Below are 17,997 nucleotides of genomic sequence, written 5' to 3'. Positions count from 1 at the left end.
TCAGTGATGAACTCAGTCTCAGGAGTTTGCTAACAGACTAAGCAGAGGATTAGGACCACTGCTTAATGGGAAATGTGTTAAAACTACATACCTTTATTCTCCTGAGGACATAAAAAGATATTTAGACAAGGCATTTAGGACAGGAAGAATGTTTCCAGGAAAGGGAGGCCAGCCATAATCTTTTCGTTAGTTAAGCTTTTTTTTTGTAAAATGGCACATAAAAAAGACTTTGTTTCATTTGCACAGAGATTATAAAACAGCTCAATGTCTACATCCTGTATTTGTAGCAGTTCCATTTATATCATAAAAACCCAATTTTGCTGTTTCTAATTACTTTTTGAATAAACTGTCAAAAATATTTAGGTTTATCAACCTAAAGAATGTTTGTCTGGTCTCAGAGAGATTAGAGAATAAAATGTTTTGTGAATAGGAGTATGGAATTCATTTTCTTATCAAACATAGAAACATTATGCCTAGAGTGTACCCTGACAAGTATATATTAGGCATTATAAGCAACAGGTTTAAGGACCTCCCGGTCATTTGGAGAAAGACAATCCTTTTATTGTGCTGGCAAAAATGCTTTTGGTTTCCTGCCATTAAACCTAAGTGCCAGTGGAGGTTTGAGCAGAGTTGAAATAGTTTTATACAATATACTCTTTAAGAGAATAATATATACCTGTAAGAGGAAGTTTTACTTCCTAAGGAGAAGAAAAATTACATGTTTCTTGATCATATGTGGGGAATGTGCATTATTATCTCCTCCTGGCCAGGCATAAATTTTTCTATCTACTTTAAACATTCTGCATATTTCTTGCCTAGTGAGTCAATTCTACCAATTGTGAGGGGGGAGAAAAGCCCAGAAGACCCCTACTAATTTCTTCTAAATTGAATGGTAGTTTCATGGAGAAGTTTTCATTTAATTTATGTGATCAGATTGTGTTAAGTAGAACCAGACTATGGGGTTAAACATTCCCATATGTTATAAAGACCCAGAACTTTTCCTGAAAGGAGACACTATTCTGAACTCAGATGTTACCTGCTGCTTCCAGAAATGGCTGCAACTCCATCCCAATTTTACCCTCTCCCCAGCTCTATATGTCACATGTCATCATCTGGGAGAGATGCAGTCCCCTGGCACTTACTGTCATCTGGGAAGACCCCTACCTCTGCCACACTGCTGGATTCCAACAACCACCAGGTTTTTTTCCCGAGTCATTGCTGCTTGCCTTCATTCTCTGTGTATGGATGAAGAATTAGGCACATGCAGGGAAGGAAGGCAAAGTTAATAAAATTCTGGAAATCTGGTTCCTGGGTTAGAGCCACCCTAAGCCCTAGTGGGATCTACAAATGCTTCACAACTCACCCCTTGACGACATGACATTTTGGGGACTATAACCATCCCCTCTTCATTTTATGCTCCAGAAGTTTGTGAGACCTCAATGAGTCATGAAGAATCCAAAGTGATGACAACCAAAAATAATAATTGATATCTGAACAAAGGTTAATATTTGACAATGGATAAAGATTGGTATACCTTCCTGTCCTCGGGGCTTTGTTGACAAGAATTGTGAACGTCGTCTTCTCTTACTAATTTTCCAGGCCAGGAAGTCAGTCCTTTGATTTGGCCCCAGACCAAGTCGCCAACGTTGAACGTCCTTGGCCTGTAATGTATCAACTCATTTGAAGAGGGGGAGTCTGGATTCCTTAGGTCATCTTCACTACTAATGCTTTTAGCGTCTGAAGGACTAGGTACACACCCATTAATGCTTTTGGCATTAAAGTCTCCATTGTAATGGATGTAGTCTTTGACCAGAGAACTTTCCAAGCTATTTGAGGAGCTTGGAGATTGCTCCTCCAGGACCAGGTCTTGCTTTGTGGTGCTCAGCAGCTCTCCAAAGCCCCGACTCTGTCGAGGTCTGTTCCCATTAATGTGTGCACATCTTTCCACAGTGTTCTCTAGTCTCTCCTTAAAACTCATCATAGTTCTTTTGTAGTTATTATACCTGAAGTTTTCTTCCAGAATTTTATCCCCTTGACAGTTTCTTGGTGGTAACAATATTGGGTGCTGTTCCCCAGGAAGAAATGGCAGTGCAGAGATGTTGTTGGGCCTTTCGTGACAAGGACTACTGTGGATATGGCCTGGATGATCTAAAAATTCCTCACACTTCCACCTGTTTCTCTCCCCTCTGGGGCTTTGCTCCCCATCCCACTGCTTTTTAGATGCATGGCAACTTGCCGACTTGAAATACTCAAACCCATCTCCTTCGTTGGAGTTTTTCCCATGGTCCATGTTGCTGGGCAGCCGAGCCCCTCTTGCGTTCCTCAGCCGACCATCATGATCGACACTGCCCATGTTTCGTCCATGAATGACTGCACTGACAGCACTGGGGAGACTTAATGGGTCACCAATCGAAGCAGTGAAGGCACTCATGGCACTCAGAGCTGGAATGGGGCTGATCTGAGTTGTACTGTTGACTGCAGTGGTGATGACAACCTGCATTCCTTTGCTGGCTGCATCAACAACAGCTTTGTAAATAGCATCCACAGAAGCATCACCCTGGCCACCCATAACAAGGCCATCCTTCACTTGCTGACCAAGAGATGGGTCAATCCGCGGTTGCAACTCACAAGGTGTATCTTGGAAAGGTGGAAGTGTAGTGTTTGGATTTTCAGGAAGTGCTGTGAGCCCTGGCTGAGTGCTTATTCTTTTGTTTAGGAGAGCTGCATCTTCCTGCATTCTCACCTTAAAGAAATAGACAAGAAGCAGTGAGAGAAAGAGAAAAAAATTTTAAGATCTCAAAGAGAAAGACCATAATTTTAGGATTTATCAGAAGACAAACAAATATAAGAAGGAAGAAAATAGAACAAGACTCAAAAATGAAATTAAAAGTCACTCTCTACAGAAAGGCTTATGTCTTTATCATATTTGGGTACTGTTTCTTTGATTGAAATCATGTAACAGATTTTTTAAAAATCATCATTACTAAACATTCTCTAGAAAAATTAAAGTTCATGTGGTTGGACACAAAATGTTTCCAGGTGATGACTCTATGTTTTTAGTGTCATTACAAGTTTTGCAACTTGAGATTCGAAGAGAGAAACAAGTCCTTCACCAGTGCTGCTCAAATTATAAAGGGAACCAGATTTTGAAAATGATTTCTAACTCACTGATATTTCTACTGAACTAAGTGAAATATAATCTAAAATAAAACAAAATACGTATACTCCTTTCTTAACAATAAAATATTTCTGATATGACGCTAACTTTTTGAAGTCTTTAGATAGGGTAGTAACATCTACTCTCAACCTTATGAGGCCACTGGCTGAGGGACACCCTGATGCTGTTAACAGTGAAGATGGCTTTCTATAGAAGTGACTCTCAATTGGGAAGAGGTGAAGGGAGGGAATGCCCACCAGGAAAGAATATCAATGCTCAGGACAGGAATGATGAGTGCAGTTTGAAAAAGTCCACAGGTTATTCTAATTTCACCAACCCCAGCTAAGAATTGTGGCTCCAGATCCTTGATACTTCAGATTTTTCGCCTCAAAGGTCACTCTCTTCTTGACTTTACATTCTTCCCTACTAAACCAGAACCTGGGATCCATCAGCACATAACTACTCTCTTGCCAGTCTCCCCTTGTCTACATCCACTAGATAGTTTCCCAATCTTGGATCAATTTAACTGCCTGCCTCATCTAACTTTATTTACCGTGAGGATGCTGACTACCCATCCATAAGAAATTAATGGCTTCCAATCACAGCTAGGGGCCTATGTTCTCACTGATTCTGTGATCTTCTCCTTAGGTATCTCTCCTCTTCACAGTATTCAAATCTTTATCTACTTCCTCAAGCCAGCTGCTAGACCATTCCCTACACTCTTCTTAGTCGTTAACCTTACTTAGCAGAGAAAATGGAGTTCACAGGGTAAGAATTTTCATAATTTTTATGCCCTGCTACTCCCTGGCAGCACACAGTTTTCAGTTCCCCATCCTGTGCTGCTTCCCAGTGTAAGTGGAGCCCCTCTGCTCTCTGAGAGTAAGTCCTTGGTTTATCCTCTGGATCCCAAGTCCCTCCTCAGGGATTCTGCGTTATCTATTATCCCTTCTCTCCTTTATGTTCAGTCTCTTCCACTTCTTTTTGGTCTCTTTCCTTTAGCATTCTACTATGTGCATGGCTTCCACATTTCAAAAGGTTGCATTCAACCTATGCCTGCCTTGGGGCAACTACTTTATTTCTCTGATGTTCCTCATAGTTGAGTTTTTGAAAGACTAATCCACACTCTTTAATTCCTAACCTTTTTCATCCTTCCATCCACTGCATTCTGGCTCATGCTCCCACCACTCCACCAAAACTGCATTCCACCAAGTCACTGGTGCTATTCTAACCGCTGACTCTAATGGATTCCCCTCAGGCTTTATCTACTCATTTGCTCAGTGACATGGTTACGCACTTCCTCTTCTCTTCTAAATTATTTTATTTTGAGACACAGATGAATATTTTCTCATTGTCAAAAAAGAGAAAAGTTTTCTTCATCACTATTCCCTACCCAAACCTATACTTCTGTACCCCATTCGATACCATTTTTTTCTCAGAAGTAATCAATTCTGGAGTGCATCCTTGCAGACTGATTTTTAATACATTGAAGTGTGTAGGTGTGTATCTAGTTTCCCTTCTTTCTTTCAGTCCTTCCTATCTCTCTTCTTTCTCTCACATAAATGGTATTGTATTTTAGTATTGTTCTAGGACACTACAGTATTGGAATTTTGCAATCTTGCAAGTCTCTCCATATCAGATTGTATAAATCTACCCAATCTGTTAAACTACTAGGTAGATGGATATAGCATAACATATTTAACTACTTTCCTATTGATTGTATAAGTGATTTCTAATTTTTGACACCACAAATCAGGTGGTAATAACCATTCTGGATTGTGACCTTTTGTTCACATTTGAGGATTTCTCCAAAATAGACACATAAAAGTTGAACTGGGTCAAAGGAGATATATATAATTTATATAAATACATATATTTTAAAACTGATAACTATCAAATTACTCTCCAAAAGGACTGCATGACGATACAATCAGACCAACAGTATATCTGAAAGAATCCATTTCCCCACACCACCGTCAGCAAAGGATATCATCAATCTGATGGATATATTAATGTTGTAATTTGTATAACTCTTACTATTCTTTCCATGTTTATTACTAATTTTTATCTAATTTTCTCTGAATTGTCTGTTCATTTCTATTGCTCATTTTTCTAATCAATTATCTTTTTTTCTTCCAGATTGATAGGTGCTCTTTTTATATTTTGAATGGAAATTACTTGCTATTGTTATGTAAGTACTTTCTGCCAGGTAGCCCACTTCCCTTTAACTTTGTTTAGAATACCTTTGATCATTCAGATTTTAAAAAAAAATTTTATTTTGGGGAGTAGGTAATTAGGTTTGTTTGTTTGTTTGTTTGTTTTTTAGAGGAGGTACTCAGGATTGAACCCAGGACCTCATGCATGCTAAGCATGTAGACTACCACTGGAGCTATACCCTCCCCCTCAGATTTTAAAAAGTTTTATGTATTCAACTCTGTTACCTCTTCTCTTTTTGACTTCTTGGTTGTGTGTCTTGCTGACAGAGCCTTCTCTACCCCAATATTATTTTAAAAATCTTCTGTATTTTCTTCGTGCATTTATTTAGTGTTACATTTTCCATCCAACTCCTTAGCCTATCAGGAATTTATTCAGTTTGTAGAACTAAAAGACGATCACGTATCTGAAGCCAGGGAGAGAGTGGTGAGAGCTGGGGCTAGAGAGTGAGGCAAGGTAAGCATATTAAAGATGTAGATTTTAATCATGGGAACACAGGGAAACCACAAAAGGGTTTAAGAAAGTAACATGATTTACTAACAGCTCTAACAGAACCACTGAGATGCTCCAGGCAAAATAAAATAAACTTCACACAAAAAACTGGAATGTTTAACAATATCCGTTACTGAGAAATAATAGTCAGTAGAGGTAAAAAGACATATAACCTCCTTCTTTTGTCTCTTCTTCCAAAATAAGTAAAGTAAGTAGTAGACATTGTTTTCTACTAAAGCAACCCAGGAAAGGAGAGTACCTGAAAGTTCTGAAACAGACAAGCCATGGGGTTATTGTTAGCTGGGCAAGGAATTGTGGACTGTCCTTGAAATGCCTGGAGGTTCTGGTACCCCTGAAGAAGCTGCTGCTGTTGTTGACTTGGAGGAAACATCTGATTGTTGTTTAACAGCGACTGTAGATGAGTCAGTTGGTGGTTATTCAAAGTATTGTTAATTGAGGACATGTCACCTATAGTTTGAAAAACATAAAACATAAGTCAATGTGATTCTTTGGAGGTCCTATGCCTATCTTTGTTGAGGATTCCTGAAACAAAAACTAAAAACTAGACTTACATGGTAATTCTTTTCTCTTTTTCTCCTCAAAGTCTTACTAAATGGTAAGGAAAGAGTAGTTTTGTTATTTAATTTCATCTTTCATAATTAGTGCTTTGATTTTGTATCATGGAGAGACTAGTTAGTCTTTGGTCTATCCACTAGCCAATCCTTATATATTGATCTTCAGTCTTACAGAATTCCTTGAAACTGTTGTTATTAGAGCACCTACAATTAAAGGTTGAAATTAGTCCTAAATGCCTTAGCAATCCTAGGTATTTGATAAGATGGTTAAAACAAGTGGGTCTGATCAGGTGGTGTTTACAAAATTTGGTTTTTAAGCCACAATCGTCAAAACTACCACCAAATAAAATCAGATTTGGTCTAGAAACATGTATTTTATTTTTAAGTAGAAGATTGCTGTTTACCTAAAATTAAAATTGTAAAGAAAGCTAATAATATAAAAGAATTCATTGCCATAATCATTAAAAATAAATATTATATAATTAGGGTTAGTTAACAACTAAATTTATATTCAAAATTCAAAATTAACTTGTTTTGAAATTACTTTGAAATTATTTTGAGGATAATGTCATAGAAATTGTCCTATAACTTGAAATATGTAACTCTGTAATGCTTTTTAGATTACTTAACTACACTGATCTCAGTGCCAAATAGAACTAATTAAACTATATTATAAAGGCTTCCATGAAATCTGGAAACATATTTTTTTTACATATTGAAGATGCCCTTGACAATATCATACATATTTGCCCATGTTTCCAGGCTTTATGGACACCATCTCTGTATTGTCTATTACAGTTACCTGTATCTATCAGTTGCATATACTTGACATTATTTTCTAACGTTTTGGTGATAAAATAATCTACCTAAAATTTTTTTTGTTTTTAAGCCACAAAGTTCTAAAGAATAATACTGTCAGAGAAATTCTAGCAGTAGCTGTTGGGGCTGTCTGTTTCCTTGAACTTAGGCGAACTTGAACTTTGAATGTTTTTATGCCTTGTTTCTTATTTTGCTGGATAAGCATTTAGTTTTGTTTATTTAGGGATCACCTGGAAAAACACTTCCTCAAACTGTTTTCATCCACAGTGCAGCTGCTCATACTAACCCTGTGATGCCACACCAACTAAAATTCAAATAAATGTTATTTTTAAGGTGTACCTGTGCTTTATTATTTGAAAAATAAGACTCTACTTGGCTTAAGAGAATGATAGGTAGGTTAGGTTTAGGTGGCATCAGAATTAGGAGATTAAGGAGAAAGCAGATTAAAATGGTATTTAGTATTGCTAGAATAAAGGAAAAGGAAAAAGCCATTTTCATGTTTGTATAACTATGGTTGTGTGTGGGTGTTATTATATTTAGTTCCTTAAGCAAGCTGTGACATAACAAAAACATTTTTAAAAATAGTGTGACAAAATGGAGTTTTTTTTAAAAAGGAGAAAATAGAATTAGAAAAGCGTTTCTTTTGTAAAAATTTGTGAAAAAATTTAACTTACCAAGCAGACCTGTCCCCAGTAGAGGGTTAAGTAGCTGTGGCACCACAGAGTTACTGTTGAGTTTAGCTGGACCAGGTGGATTCCCAGCATTATTAGATATATTCAGCAATGTTTCTGCCATTGACACCACTGCTGTCCCACCAAGTGTTGAGACAGTCAGTGCTGCCACTGCTGATGATGTAGTGGTTGTGGTAGTGGTTGCCTGAGAAGAAGTTGCTATGGAAACCTCTGGATGATTAGTGGTGTTGGCCGATGCTGAGTTCAGGATACCTCCCAACAGCTGGGGATTCAAGGCCATTAATCCTGAGGCCCCAGTGACAGCTGGGAGGAACAGGGGGTTAAAAGTAGTGTCACTGCCTGCAAAGCTTGGTAAAGGGTTCCCCAGGGGGCTGGTTAAAAGGGTCTCAGCTCGGCTGTTCTCTGACTGATTGCTTGGCAAATGGTCTGATGGGGCTGTCATCTGTGTTAATGAGAGTAAAGGGGTATTTTGCTGTTGCAAAAGATCTGAGATGGTCAGATTGAAAGATGGCAGGGGAAGCATGGCAGCTGCGTGGGCTTGGTTCTGAAGCAGGGCTGCTAAGAGTTGAAAGCGAACAGGCTGCAATACCTGCCCATCCATGTCACCGGAGAGAAAAGCTAAAGCAGCGTTTACATTCGGGTTGAGAAAACCTAAAGAGTGGAGGTTGATCTCAGACTTGCCTTCTCCTGCTGAAGGCTGGAGGATATTTAATAGATTCTGGTTTAGGAGATGCTGTTGATTCACTGGCAAAGAGATAGGTAGAGAACTGAGGAGGCTGGGGTTCAAGGGGTGTGGAAGATGGTTGTTTGAAGTGCTGTTGGATGGAAAATGAAGTGCGTGCTCCTGGCCAACAAAAGGAAAATCACTCCCAATGGGCAGCTGACTCTGCAGTGGGTTTCCAGCTGCGGTGGTGACTATGACGCCATCTTGAAGAACAGATGTGGTCTTTGTGATGGCGGGGTGGTTGGTACCAGCTATGGCTATGGAAGATGATAGTCCTGAACCGCCTAAAATAAAGGGAAACAAAACCACTTGTTAATTATGGATGTTAAGGAAGACTACTCCATAAAACTACATTGAGATAAATTTCAATTAATTTGTTACATCATCTTTGTAGTTTATAACCAAATTAATTGTAATTAGAGATGATTTGACATGTTAATGAAACTTTAACTTCATACTTCCTAACCTACTTTGAACATAAACATATTGAAAAAGTTTAGCACATTAAGAAATAGCTGTTCCTAACTATCAAATATCTTGTTTTCCACAGCTGGACAAGGTGAAAATGGGAGAATCTGTGTTGTAGTTCATTCAACTGGGGACAAAAAATAACAAGATTTTGTTTTTTAAAATATATTTTTACATTTTTTTTTAAAGTTCTTGGTCTTTATATATAATACTAGTACTTGCTTTTAATGGGAAAAACAAGCAGAATACGCATGAGAACACAAAACAGACAATAACAAGTACCTATGTAGGTAACTATTACCATTTTGGTGTATAGTTTTCTGGCCTTTTCCCACCTGTATGTGTATAGTACGCAGATTACATATATTTTTTAACAAAAACGGAATCATACTGTTTTGTAACTTTTTTTCATTTATCAATATATTGTGAATATCCTTTCATGTTAATGCATGTTAACTATAGGTCCATTTTACTAGTATCATGTATGGATATACCACAATTTAATCAACCCATAATTGTGGATATTTTTATCATTTATAGTCTCTTACTTTTGCAAGAAACACTATGATAAACATTCTTACTCACTCATTTTTGCCAATATGCTCAATTATTTTCTAAGGATAAATTCTTAAAAGTGGAATTCCAGGGACAAAGGGTTTACATATTTTTAAAGCTCTGGGTACACACTGTCAGACTGCCCTCCAGCGAAGTTGATCAATATACATTCAATTCACATTTCTATAAACAATATAGGTAGTGCTCATTTCTCTCACCAACACTGCATTTTATCATTATTTTTAAATCTTTGTCATTCTAATAGCAAAAAGATAATTTATACTCAAAGTCAGAACAGTCCTCACTCAAATAGCATTCTTAATCTTGAAAGTCCTGTGTATGCTAGACAGGAAAATTCAGGGAATTTAATCATAAAATTTTAATTGCTTATAATAATTGTATTAGTTGTTCTCAATCCAAGCTGCACAAAGAGTACCTGGAGAACGTAAGAACAAAGAAAGCAGTGTCTGGGCCCTATCCAAGACCAGCTGAAAACTCATCTCTCGGAGTACAGCCTGGGTAGCAGTATCCTTTGAAATCACCCTGGTGATCCAGACACACAAGGGGTGAGGTGGGGAGAGTGAGAACCACATTCTGTTGAAAGGAATCTACATTCATTTTTTTTTGAATAATGTCTTACCCTAAAGAAATGCAGTTTTATATAATACATGTGTTTGGCAAATATTTATCATTATAAGCATATACATTTAATTTATTAAACTATTAAACATGTATACATTATAATGAACAATACCAGTTTTCCTGAAAATGTAAAATAATGCACTTTACTGCTGTAATATGCCATCGTAACAAACTTTATATTTGACCACGTTACCACTGAGGACTTGTCCAAATACACAGAAATGTATCCATAGTTGAAATAGTAGTACAAATATAATGATCTATTCTTGTTTTCTCCTAACAGAATAAAGCGAGAATTTTTCCTTTTTGACATACAGACTTTGTATTAATATTTTTAATCATGTGGCATATGGATTGACCCGATTTACTGACTATCTGATAAAGTTTGGCATTTATATTTTGATTTTTTTCATCCTTATATAAAACACAGGGATGGACATCTTCCTGCATAATATACTTTCCTACCTTTGAATTTTTTCTAAGAAACGTTGGCATGATTATAGTGAGAATCAAAAATAGATAAATGAAAGGCTTGCAATGTGTAAAAGTATACAAATAAAAGCAGTTATCATTGTCATCATTATTGCTGACAGCTGTAATTCACTGTGGTGATGAGGTAACAGTAGTAAGTATAAATCAGCATATCCAACACATGTATCTCTATAGCACGACCGCAATCTTTCCTAGCTGTTGTGGTCTACTTTTTTTTTGTTGTTTACAGTTCTCAGTGTTTCATTCAAAGGAGGAAATAAAATGCTGAAGTAGTCATACGGTATACAATTCTTTAAATATTAATTCAGATTTGTAATAAAACAATCAACACCTTAAACATTTCATTGCTTCTCAAATCTTGCTATTTCCATAAATAGGTACTGTGCTTTGTTTGCTTTTGGAAGCCATATTTTTAAACAAGTTAATAAAAAAACTCTTATTTACTAATAATCACCATTTGTGGCCTTTTTCCTATCTGCTAAATAACAATGACATATTTAAATATACAGACCACCATTTCCCTAATCAAATACTCTAGTGTGCAAATGACAATGCTTTGTAGATGAAGGACTTCTTTAGAGGTTATTATTCTTTTATCTTTATTTTGTAAGAGAGAAACATCCATATTTAGGATTCATAAAACTAACCATTTGGGGACATTATTCTAAAGTTCTCCATCTAAATATTCTTGAGGAATGACAAGAGAAATATAGTTACTCTGGGTATATTTTTGCATCACAAACAAGAAGGTGGTGAATAATACAAGCTTCTTAATGATAATATGTGGATCAAGGCCTATTTTTTATTTTCTCTAATTTTCAACACATCAATTCAACAATCAAGTATATTCTGATGAACAAAAGGGTAGAAATGGTGACACAAAACAACCAACCAACAACAACAAAAACACAACAGCCTGCTCTTTCTTTCCAGAACTTAGAGTTTAGGCAATGTGATAAACATACAGATCTCCCAGTCTCTCTCAAATATACATTTATTGAGAGCTTATTACGAACCAGGAAATGTTAAAGCTCTTTGCCTACAGCTAGTGTAACTACAGTGCAATGTGCTAGGAACTGTAGCAGGTTTATAACAAGGGGGCAACTGTAAAACTGAAGGTGTCAGGAAAAATGAAGCAAGTGATAACATTTGATCTGGGATTTGAGAGTGGAACAGCAGATAGAAAGTGCTTTTAGCAGAAGCAAAGCAATTTTTTTTTTTCCAAAAAGGAGATAACAAAGTGCATGGAGGGTAACAGTGTCCTATGCATGCTCAAAACAAAGAACTATGACTGAAAATATTGTATGCTGCTTTCCCACACACCCCAGCCCTCTCACTCATGGTTAAGCTTGCTGCCTTAGATAAACAGTGAAGAAATTTCAAATCATCTTTCTAAACCATTTAAGGTAAGGATCACTTCTTATTTCCCTCTGTATTTCCAAGACCTAAGAGTCTCTAACACGTGGTTAGCATTCAATAAATGCTGGTTGAATCAATCTATTAAGATTGTAAAACTTACATTCAACTTCTAGAAATCAAATCATTGATGCTGGGTGTGTGTGGCAGGTGTGTATGGGGAAAAGGAGGTAATACAACCCATTTGTTGAGAAAGTGAGAACAGACCCTCTATAGTACTGGTCCAATGCCAGGAGACAAGGCACACTGGAAAGGAGATGGCCGGACGATGACAAGTTACTTTAGAAGACTCCCAGGTGTACCAAGGAGTTAAAATGACTAAAGGGGAAGAAGTCCATTCCAAGGTATTCTGAGCTCTTAAAGTCACTCATTAATGCTTGGGGTCAATTGAAAGAGGGTTGAATTTTTATAGCTCAAGGGAAATTGTAAATTGCTTATTTCTGAACCACTTAGTCTTAAATAGGCATTCTCTGGTGAACTTACTTCATAGTTCTGCATAAAACCCATCATCTGTTGAAGTAGGTGGGCAAAAATGTTTTCTTAAAGCTGATTGTTTTTTTTGGAGGTGAGCAGCCAAGATGTTTTGTGCTTAATCTAATGAAAGAGGTAGTTAAAAAAAAAGTTTAAAAGAATTAAAAAAAAAAAAACAAAAAAACCCCAAACTATTCACTAAACATTTAGCAGTTAAATAACCAAAAGGCAGCTGGGAGCCTGGAACAAGTTAGTAAGTTGGAGACCTTTAATTGGAAAAAATGATCATTTCACACCAGCCAGCAGCACCATGAACTGGCATAATTTCTTTTTCTCATTGTTTCTGTTGCTTTTAAAAAAGTAGGAAAGAAGACTGCAAAGCCAGCCAAGTAAACTTTCCTGGTATGAGATCATGTGCTTAGACACCCAATCAGAGACTGAGATAGTCCAGTACAATGAGGAAACAACAGTGGTAGCTTTTCCAGTGGGATAGATTTCAAACTATAAACAGTATTCTTTACACACACATATAATTTATGATGTGTGTGTGTGGTTGTGTATGTGTGCATATACAGAAATAGCATCAGTATCTTTATAATGATTTTTAAAGAATATTTTCCTATTACTAAATCTCATTCTTAAGATGTTTTATCTGCTTCATTTTTAAAAAAAACTTTTCAAAACAAAGGTATGTCTACGTCTTTAGATTTCCCTTCTTTGTCACCAATATTCTTTGAGAAAAGTCACTGTTCGTGTAATGCTTGCTAAACTCTTTCACGGCTGGCCCTTGAATAATAATATTGTTGTACATGATTTTGTGTGTGTGTAAGAGAGCATAAAGCTTGTTCCAATTGACCAATAGGTGTTTTTAAAGTGTCATTATACTGGTTTGATCTACAGCTCCAATTATGAATAAATACTATTTAATGCTAGAAAACATTTTCTAAATTAATATGCCCAAATACTGATTTTTACCCATAAAAAATGTAAAAACCTAAGAAATAAATCATATAGAAGGCACTCCTTCACTATTTGACCTTTATCATTTGCTTTGGCAAGTATACTTTAATTGCAGTCAGGGTCAGTGGTAATCCTTAATAAAAATGAATGCTTCTAGAGACAAGAGAAAAATATCATGCCCTAGTGAGTCTAATGAATATAATTCACTTTTCAATCCCAAGGAAATAGTAAAATTTTCTCTCTATATTTAAAGGGTTGATTTAAGAAATTGGAAGATAACTTTTATGAGAAGTCTAGATCTTCCAACAAGATACAATTTTCTCGTGCCTTAGCAATGACATGGTAACATGTATTTACAAAAATATACCAATCTCTATCTTTGTGCCTTGGATCCTGATGTAAATTCCTAGCATTCCTTTACCAGGAGTAGGCAGGAAGCCCTAGGGACTAGTGGCTATTTGTTTTCCACAAGGAAGGGAGGGAGGGACCTAAAACTAAAGCATTTAGGAGAAAAATAAGAGGAGGAAGGGATCAATGGCAGTATCTAAAGAAATACTTTCCACTCTCATCAGGGCCAACCTCTGGGGTAAGAGGAAAGACCAGTGGAAGGGATGCTGCTTGAATCCTGGAATATGAGATCTGAGTGGTTATGACTGTATTGAGGAGGCCGGTCTTATGGTGGTAATGAAGTCAGACAAAAAAATGTGTTTTACTACTGATCATTTCTGCTTTCTTAATTAATACACAGAGTTACTCTGAAAAGTGTTGAAATGAAAAACATGCTTGAGATTTTTCACTGTTTCTCAAGTAACAAAGGTTTTTTGTTTTTTTTAAACAAATGCTCTTTATCACATTTTTCTTAATAGTTATTGTAAGGAAACGTTGAGAAAAGAGGTTAAGTCTCTCGCTTGGTAGGATTTCTGTTCTCTGAATGTGCTAAAACAACAGTTAAAATGCTCCATCCATCAATATTCCAACTGGAAATTTATCTCATTTTGTTTAATGAGCAGAGCAAGCTGAGTTTCTAGATTTTGACAGCTAGCTTTGTATCCTTCCATTGTAGACTATTTTATCTGTGGTACACAGCACACACTAGGTACTCAGTAACTATTTGCTGAGTTAATTACCTCACGAGTATTCTAAGAGTGTTCAGACCTATTTGGGGCTGTAAAATCAATTTAGAATGCCCAACTAGTATATTTTGATAAATGAAATAGGAAAGAAAAAAAAAAAGAGTACATTGTATAGCTTGGGTATTATTTTGTAGAAACTGTTTCTGTTAACTTACATATATGAGTGCTGGGTCACGTTCTGTTAGCGGGTGATAAAATCATTTCAGTGAATCATGACTGTCGTAAAAAATAGAAACTAAGATAGGATGAGATAGAATGGGATCAAAAATGTCAGAGTGCATCACATGTAGTAAGTGTTTTCTTAGGAAACTTTTATTTGTTGTACATTAAAAACGTATCTCCAGTGAACTGTAATGCAAGCTAATTTCTTGCTCTGGTTAGAAGTTTAAAAAAAAAGTTTGGAAAACACTGCTTTAGGACCAAGCCTCTCAGTTGCTCAGCTCTGTGGGGGCTGGTCTATGGAGTTGTGCTCCAGGAAGCTTATTTATTAGACTATACTATGAGTGGTATCCCTGTGGAGCTGTACAGCACAGGCGCCCTGCTCTAGGGTATCTGTGATAAATACTACTCTCTTACCTATAGCCATGAGTCTTGGATAGATATTTAGAATTTCCCTGGACTAGCTCTCACCCCAGGATTATCTCAGCAACTCCTTCAGATTTCTGTTTGTCTAGCTCTATTTTTAATCTGTAAAAAGGTGAGTTGTTATTTTGAATTTGCAATAAGTATAATTCTTAGAAAATAATTTTTACTCTATTCTTTGCTTTGTCGGCATTAATGTTGCTTGATGTAAGTTCCTAGAAGATAAGAAGTTTACGATTTGATTTATTTAGTACTTCTGCATGTGAGAATGAAATCTATTTTGATGACACCATAGGAATATTTTTAAGCATTAATTTTAATGAGTCAAATTTTTGTAGAGTTAACATTACTGCCTAGAACTTGGGTACTTTTAGAAGCTGCTTCAATGTTTTTAGACCACTTGATTTTAGTAAATAATAGCTTAGGCATCTCCTAGGGAACTGAAAGATTTCTAGTGGTTTTACAAGTGAGCTTGGTGTATTACAATGGAATAAAATTCTTCCAATTTGCACACTGGGACAATTTATTTCTTGAAAGGTACAAAATAGATCATTGAATCAGCAAACATATCACACCACTCTGAGTTCTGTTACCACCTTTGATTACATAAACTCAATGTCTGAAGTCAAACATATTTTAACTCCTTCTTTTGTACACAAGGAATCATTAAACCTGGAATATGTAAACAAAGCAAGTGGTGTAACCCTGATATTAGGAAACCTTAAATAGCAAGACATTGTCTGTTGTAAAAATATCTTACAGCAAAGAAGAAATGGCTCATTTTGCAAAAATGTAACTAAAAGAATAGACATAGATTTTTATCACATAGTCAAGAATTTAATATAGTTTTGGTATTTGGTTAAAAAACAAGAGCAGAGGGCAACTTTCAACCTAGAAGCCTGTGCATCAATCAGATGAGGGATAAAATCTATGCATTAAAAAACGTGGGTGGAAATACTTTCAATAGCAACTATGATTAATTCAGTCACAACCTTAAAGGAGTCTCTGCCTTTCTTCACTCTACATTAGTCTATACAGGACTAGAAGATCATTTCACACAAACATCCCATATCCTGAGAGAGGTAACATATACAATAATCCACCCTGGAGCATTTTAATCTTGTTATCTTTTTGCACCTATAACCTCAAATGTAGGAAATGACAATTTCCCTTTATTTTCTTTACTGGTATGTTTTGAGAATAAATAAATACATAGAACGACAACAACAACAACAACAACAAAAAAACAAGCTTCTACTTTGCAGTATTTTATCCAAAGTGTTATTTTGTCTTCTCTAATTTTCTTATACCTACCATATCAATGGCTGCACTGAGTTTCAATCAAATGTATTTTGTGCTGAAAGAAAACACTTTTTTCCAGAGTTTAAAAAATATATATAAATATCCATGAGCACATATTTATTCATAGGTTTATTTATATTCTTGTTAGTCACTGTATATCTTTAAGAGTTAAGGCAAATAAATGAGTTATTTTCTCTTCTGGTACAAACTCATTCTCTGACTATAGTCCTCTCTGAAGAGGACTATATTTTCATGTGCTTAGAAGAGATGATTAAATGTTTCTTATTAGGAAAAAAAAATAAAACTCATTTTAAAGTGAAAAGGTTATATTTAATGACTTTATCAGTATTGAAGGAAGGTACGGTTCAGTTATTAACTGGTTAGCAGGATAGTCTAAATCTTTTTGCTTTTTTGAGAATTGTGAAAAGCCACAGGGCCAAGGAAGGATGGGTTGTCATGTGGACACTGACATGGCTGGGTCCTCTGCAGAGGCCCAGGTTACTGGCATGAGTGTTTCTGTTCTCTGGTAAACATGAGGGCAGCAGTCAGAGGCCTGAGGAGGCATGGGCCTGATGAAATCTGCCAGTCAGGGGCACTTGATTTTGGATTCCTCCCTAAACCAAAACACCACGGGACACATGTTGGAACCACTTAAGTGCTGAAACTTGTCTCACTTCACAAACTGGAAGTTGCTTTAAATGTACACTACTGATGGATTTCAGAACATACCTGCATTCAGCAGTTTGAGTGTTTGGACTGAGAATCAGGAACCTTGGGGTTTGGTTGCCAGATCCACCAGAGCTTTGCTTTACAACTTGAGGAATGTCACCAAGTATCCTACTGGTCATTTTCTAAATCTGTTACATGGAAATATTAAACTTTTCTTGTCATTTTATATCTAAAAAGCTAATAGAAACCTGTAAACTTTACAATGAAAAGTGTTTAGAGAGCTTTAGTGGAAAAGCAATTTAAAAAACCCAAATAGAATTACTAAAACCTTGTACGTTCTTAAGTTTTACAAATGTTTTCTAAGAATTTAATATTTTTTATCATATATATTTATTTTTTACTATTTTTGTCTCCAATTCCCATATGGGAGTCCTACGGGTATTTACATATAAGCCTAAAAAAATCAGTATTTGAGTTGTTTATGACAGAAAAACTCTGTTTAAAAGAAATTTCTGAAAATAAATAACCAATCAAATTAAATGTTTTCAGAGTGATTTCTGGTTTTAACTGTTTTCACTGAGGTCTTAAGGTAACATTTTTGAGCTGTTGCTTAGGAGAGTGGAAAAAAGGCACTGGA

At 36.1% G+C, this 17,997-nt stretch overlaps 1 protein-coding gene across 9 annotated transcripts in view; it reads right to left on the bottom strand.

Moving 5' to 3' along the window:
- Window positions 1–17,997, bottom strand: part of MBD5 (methyl-CpG binding domain protein 5) — a 329,751-nt gene that overhangs the window by 23,444 nt on the left and 288,310 nt on the right. For 8 of the 9 annotated variants that reach the window (XR_010380573.1, XM_064484760.1, XM_064484759.1 and 5 more), the window contains 3 exons: window positions 7,929–8,954; window positions 6,120–6,328; window positions 1,535–2,743 (listed from right to left, as the gene is read on the bottom strand). Coding sequence is in view for 8 of the 9 variants with exons in the window: in XM_064484760.1 (XP_064340830.1) it covers window positions 1,535–2,743; window positions 6,120–6,328; window positions 7,929–8,954 (2,444 nt within the window). In the remaining variant the exon portion in view is untranslated. The remainder of the gene's footprint in view (window positions 1–1,534; window positions 2,744–6,119; window positions 6,329–7,928; window positions 8,955–17,997) is intronic. The other variant, XM_064484763.1, reaches the window with a different exon arrangement.

The sequence above is a fragment of the Camelus dromedarius genome, chromosome 4 (assembly GCF_036321535.1).
Source record: "Camelus dromedarius isolate mCamDro1 chromosome 4, mCamDro1.pat, whole genome shotgun sequence".
In the NCBI taxonomy this organism is placed as follows: domain Eukaryota; kingdom Metazoa; phylum Chordata; class Mammalia; order Artiodactyla; family Camelidae; genus Camelus; species Camelus dromedarius.
Note: the sequence above shows the minus strand (reverse complement) of the source record. Positions and strands in the feature narration are given on the sequence as shown.